Source organism: Eimeria acervulina, genomic scaffold (assembly GCF_000499425.1).
Source record: "Eimeria acervulina Houghton genomic scaffold, Eah_scaff834, whole genome shotgun sequence".
In the NCBI taxonomy this organism is placed as follows: Eukaryota; Apicomplexa; class Conoidasida; order Eucoccidiorida; family Eimeriidae; genus Eimeria; species Eimeria acervulina.
In genome coordinates, this window is record NW_013547118.1 from 1 (window position 1) to 6021 (window position 6021).

General features: G+C 49.7%; 1 protein-coding gene across 1 annotated transcript; it reads right to left on the bottom strand.

The window, feature by feature from the left end:
• Positions 1 to 923: 923 nt before the first annotated feature.
• On the bottom strand, positions 924 to 2922 carry EAH_00050230 (hypothetical protein, conserved; the record flags this gene model as incomplete). The annotated part of the gene is made up of 7 exons (XM_013391298.1): positions 924 to 995; positions 1320 to 1408; positions 1534 to 1584; positions 1877 to 2010; positions 2278 to 2374; positions 2570 to 2710; positions 2919 to 2922. 7 exons carry the CDS (start codon positions 2920 to 2922, stop codon positions 924 to 926), a joined length of 588 nt encoding a protein of 195 aa, XP_013246752.1.
• Between the last annotated feature and the right edge of the window lie 3099 nt (positions 2923 to 6021).

A 6021-nucleotide genomic window follows, 5' to 3' on the forward strand; every position in this document is an offset into this window, starting at 1 on the left:
TCCTGTCTATTACATTCAATTGGAAACCTTTTAACATACTAGCCACTGCTAGAGATGTTCATTGCCTCCCAACGTCATCTGCAGGACATCTGCGCCTTCCGATGAGACGGTGAACAGGCGGTTCGGGGCCTGTGTGTCGCGACGCACAAATAGATCACTAGTAGGCAAGACTTATATATTCCTACTGTATGCATATTTGACTCCATTGTTCTACAGAAAGCGCATTCCCAAGCGTTTCGAAATAGCAAGTGCATATGCGCCACTTCCTGTGGAAAGAGGCAGCACCGTGAATGGTCAGTACGCATCTATACTCACTTCACTTTGCATTTATTTCCCAGGCAACAAGGCACTCGCACTACACAGAAAGTACGCCCACCTAAACCCAAGCCCTACTACATCCAATGCTCGCCTCGAGTCACAGACACCAGAAGCTCCTCCAACCCCAAAGCATGCAAAACGAAGCCGGACCTCTGCCCAGCCCAAAGGTTTCCTCATTCGATAACCGCATTGTTGCAACAGTTTGGCGGTAACATGGCAGGCAACTGGGGAGTGCATCATTTCACTACACTCACCAAGCGCCCCACCTACTGAGACGAGTCAAGTCCTAGCTTAGTTGTGAATACCAAGTCCAAACAAATATTAACAAATATTACGCTTTGTTCAAACTATCAACCTCAGTCCCTACTCTAGACTCTACACAGTGCAACGGTACGTCGAAACGAGCTCAAACCCAATTCCTTCAACGTGCACAACGCGTTTCTTCGCCCGAGCACTTAGAGCCTGTCGCCAACAGTTGAGGATAGGGTGTTGGAAGTTCAAACGAAGGATTTAGGAGTGCAGTTGTTACAATTCGTTGCGATATATGTTTAGTATTCCACTGCATTTCGTCTTTTTTAAAAAAAATAGCACCACCAGCTCGCATCTTAAAAGGCCGGTGGGGTGATTTGGTCGGGTCCAATGGGCCGGCCCAAGGGTGCCTCATCTCCGGGGCCCTCCTGGGAACACGTAGAAAATAATCAAAACGCCGAGGGCAAACCATAGCGTGTCCAATAATTAGCAACGGTAGCAACCGTAACCAAGAACAAAACAAAACAAATAAGGGCATGCGAAATGCGAGAACTGCACGCCAAAGAATTGGTAACAACAAATAGGTCAGTAATACGAAACGGACAGCAACAAATAGACAGCCATAAATCAGTAAACGCGTCGGGAGGGCAGAGGACGGAGGGAAAACAAAAAAAAAACATGAGTGGCAGCGGCCGGCGTTTGCAAATGGCGTGTCCTCATGTTCAAGTGATCAGCATAGAATGATGACTTACCGATACGCTTATCCCGTGTTGTTGCAGCTCTTGTCGCATACCAAAGTGTACGAGAATGCATACAACACCCATGCTGGCTGTGTATATGCCTGCAACGCAGAAGGTCCAAATACGTGCGTCACCGACGCCAATTGATGAGTTCAAAAGGAGAGTGGCCAAGATGCATCCAGCAGGGCAAAGGCGAACAAAACAGCAGCTAGGGGTGGCTACCCACCGACAAGGGCTAGGACGAAAGAGCTTCTCCACAAGGACAGAGACAACGATCCTAAAGTCACTCAACACAACGCCCGCAAAACCTCACAGCTGAGGGCGTTTCGGTTTTTGGCAATCAGCACAGGAATAAATCGCAACAAAGGAAGGGTGACTCTTCCTTGGCTCGACAAAATGGCTCACACTTGTAGTAACAAACCCAGGAACAATATAGTATGAAGTACAACTTAACATATGCGCCGCTGGTCTAACGATGGAAAGACGTACGCTACGCAACAAAAGACCAGGAGCCATGCACCGTTCGCCATATGATTCAACAAGTGGCACACAGGGCAACGAAACCTAACCGTAAAAAATATAAAAGCAGCCCTTCCCTCCTGGAACAGTAAGGAATCGGAACCAGGAAAAGAAGCAGGGCCTCATCCTTTCCAAAGGCGGAATGTCTTTGGCCTCAACGGCCATCGTCAGCATCCCGAACAAACTGCAGTCGCAATAGAACAGATCCAAATCGCGCAATATAGCATGGCGTCAGCCCTGTTGCTGAGTTCAAGAATTTCTAAGGCGTTAGCAGGCCTGCGCTTTGTCACTTGCATACACGGTTACTGTTGACAAAATAACCGCCGCTATTCTTAGTACCAAAATACAGGACAATTCTCGGATGCAAAAATCAGGTTGTATGCAGGGATCCCGTTACAGCATAGGGCACTACCGAGAAGTACAGCTAAGCAGAACTTATAGTGTTGCTTACATCAGGTACAGCTGCAGGATGTAGTTCGAGGGCTCCGAAAGAAACGAGAAAATGTTAATGCAGGCTAGGCCAGAGGTTAGGACTGTCATGAGGCCCCCTACAAATGAATTCCACGCAACCCATGGACACTAAAAACAGCGCATAATTGTGCATTATGTACTACTTAGTACAATATGTCGTTGCGGAGCAGAACAACAGGACTGTGCTCCACGTTATGGTTCGGGAGTTATGTTTCTCTGGTTTGTAACGCCTGCAAATCAAGTGTAGCAGAGGTCGTATGTGTGTATCTTACCAACAAAACAAAGGAAACGCAAAGGCTTGGGTCCCTCCCCTAGGAATTCTGTCGCCTGCTGCAGCACTTTGCTGCCCCCACTCAGCAGTACTTCCTGAAAGCGGCCTGTGGCCCCGCCTGAGCCCCAAGCCACCTCCTCCCCTATGTAACGCAACGCAGGCATGCAGGTCTGGTGATAATGTTACAAAATGCGGTCTCTACTGCCAATGCAACACATGCAACACAGATAATGAAAAATCGTGTCTGGGTGTGGAGGGTGGAGATGTTGCTGACCTGCTCTTGCTAACACGCTCACGCGGTTTGTTAACTGCACCCAATAGGATCACCGTCACAGGTTAGTACAACTCACCCATGATGAAATGTAAAAAGATTAGGAGAACCGCAGCGCGCGTGCCCTGTCTTCTCTTCAGCGGCCGCTGGTCACACCAACAGCGGCACCAGCAGTGCTCATATGCGGGAAGCAATGCTTTTGCAACGTCGCTCGAATTTACAAAGTTCAACTAGAAAGCCCTTTAAATAGTTTTAATTCTTTAAACATAGTTTCTGCACGCAACGGAAAGTTCTTGACTGGTGGCCTTTGACGAAACAAACCCCAGCGAGGGCCGACGCCGCAACAATGGCTGCAGCCGATCGTACTGCTGAACCCAGGGCATGCTCTACTTTACAAGCATACGTGCCCCGCTTTTAGTTATTTTATTCGCCATAAAGAAAATCATCAGGAGGAGAATATAGGTGTTCTTCCTCACCGATATTCTCTGATTGCATGCGCTCTGGCTGTGGCGTGGTATGTCTGTGGTTGGGAACTATGCTTCTACTTACGTGCGGACGGGCTGCTCAGATCCACGTAAAGTGTTCTACAACTTTCTTCAATTCTGTGGCGTAAATCGAATGAGGCTTGACTACGCTTGTGTGTGGGGTTGCTTTGCAGTGGGAGTTGCGGTAAGATGTGCTCCCGCGAGCCCGCCTCCTCTCCCCAGCAGCCACCAGTGGCAAACCGTCTAGTCGCTGTGCCTAGGGCAGGTGGAGACTAGACGGGATGTCAGCTGCTTTTTTGGTGAGTTTCAATCATAGGTCTTTCCACTCCACTGCAGCTCATGACGCTCCTCAGCCAAGTTCGCGGGCATTACGCATAATAGAGCCTGATGACTGAAAGGGGCAGATGGGAGCAGCGCGTCTCTCCCCGCATCTTGTCTTGTCTCTCTGGTATACAGCTTCAACTATACTACCCCTACAGAGGAAAACAATTCACGTTTTCGTCTTTTCTGCCAAAAATTCAGCCTCTTCCTCCTGGTGAGTAATGGATATTGATGTAGATCTGCTCTCTGACGGGGAGGTGACCACCGGCTAGGAGCCTGGTCGCATTGGAGTGAACGCAGTATCCGCAGCGCATTAGGATGGAAAAGTTTGTATGGCGAAGGTAATTCATGAAAATGCACTCGACATACGACGAGCGCTCGGCGATGCGAGGGGAGTGGAGGAACTCCTGGCTTCTCCAGAACTGGTGTGGGCATCTTTTGTGTTAGATAGGAAGGTGTAACGATGATGGCAATACCTAAGCGAAGGAATTTCTTCGCTGGACCGCGTCTGGAGTATGCACGCTTTCCGACATTTGCTGCAGTGTACGTGTATCCGCTTGGCGAAACAGGCTGCTGCAAAACTAACGAAGTGCAAACAAAGGAACTTGTCGGCAGAGCATTCGAAGAGAAGCATCAGCTCTCGGTGAACATAAGCCCAAGAAAATAATCGGAACCTTCATATACGTGGCTCGTAGGGCTGTCCAGTTGAGAAGGGCAACCCAAAACCGGCTGGGCCTCAATGAGGGAGCTGATGTGTACAGGGATAAAAATAGATGAGATGATAACCAAGAGAAGCAACACCTCTTCTAGTGCCCGAAAGGAGAAGCAAAGAAGAGGATTTGGAAGTGACCTAGATACAGTGCTTGTGGACTGGGGAGTTATGGATAAGAAGTGGAAACAGACGGCATCCGGCGAATCCACAGCTCAGAAAGCCTGGGATATGTGCCAAAATTGTGTTTCTGCGAGTTTCTTACTCCTCATTCACGCAGCAGTGTTTCTCGCCAAGTTCAACAACGAAAGGTGGGTTAACTGGTTAGAGTACCTCGTCGACATTTCCCCGAAGCGGAGACATCACAATACCATTAATTTCGGGTTCCAAAAACTGTCGATGGATTGGGCGAAATATCCTCGATCGCTCCCCACGAAATGGCAGCAACATGCGAAATGACGGAGCAACGGGAAGTGACGGAGACCTTTGACAAGCGCGTAAGGACTGAGGAAATTCACAGAAAGTGAGAATATTGCTCTGAATGTTCAGGAGGCCGACAAGCTGAGTGCATATCTGATTTTCTCTGCTGCATACATATGTCTCTGAAGTATCTGCGTGCTCTCCTCCACACAGCGTATGAGCAGCGCAGAGTTGGGCCGGGGATAACTTCTAGTAGATGCTTGCACGCGTATGGTGACCCTTCTATCTTTATAGATACCTGCTCTTCCGCGCTAGTTAGTCTCCTGCTCCTCTGTGTGGCCCTCCTCAAAGTCGTATACGACAGCGCTTTTATTTTCGTTGCGTTTTGAGACGGGGCCAATTTGTGGGGCTGACGGGACCCCCGTGCCGACTCGCCCATTGGTGTTGGCCGTTGCCGTCGGCTGCATTTCCCAATATATTTTAGTGGTTGCTGTGAAATAAGCGCATAGGTGAGGCTTCCAACCCAGGCTCGGCGCATCGCATTCTATGTTCAGAGGCCACGTCACCGGGCGAGACTACCGCAGCGAGATGGCCGCTGGCAGCAGCAATAAGCAGCATCGATAGGTGCCGGGGTCCTGCCTTCCCTCGTCATTTTTCTTTCCCTTGTCCCTGTTCGCTGGTCCCTCTCTCAAACACCCATTTCTCACTCGGCGCACGCATACCCATTTTGGCACCAAGGCTCAGGAGGGTGCGTGCTGTTTCGGGAGAGGGTGAGCAGATGTAGCATGGTTAGCCTTAAGTATCACGTGGTTCTATCTGCGAGCATACTCGGCGCGGGCGTCCAAGTGAGCCAGCAGCAATAACACCTTCCTACAGTATCAGTGCAGGCATCAGTAGGGGGGCTAGGTGTGCTCGCATCTGGGGCTACCTTGCAGCACTCGTTTCAGCAAGGAATGCTGCAACTTGGGGCAGGTTACTTCTTCCTTACCCCAGCACCAAGCCCCTCTGCGGCGGTGCTCAGGAGGCCTGGACTTGGAAGAGTGGTCAGCTGTTTCTGGAAAATTCTTAACAAATATTTTGGCTCTCTTGCAGTTCACAAGTGCCCTCGGCTGATGCAGAGTACTCGTATATATAATGCAGCTCGTGACGTCTCCATTGTGACTCAAATATGAGCGGGCCATCCTTTAGCCTAAATACCCTCCTTTTTCTGGGGCATAAACACAGTCGGCAGAGCCAGTTTGGAACTC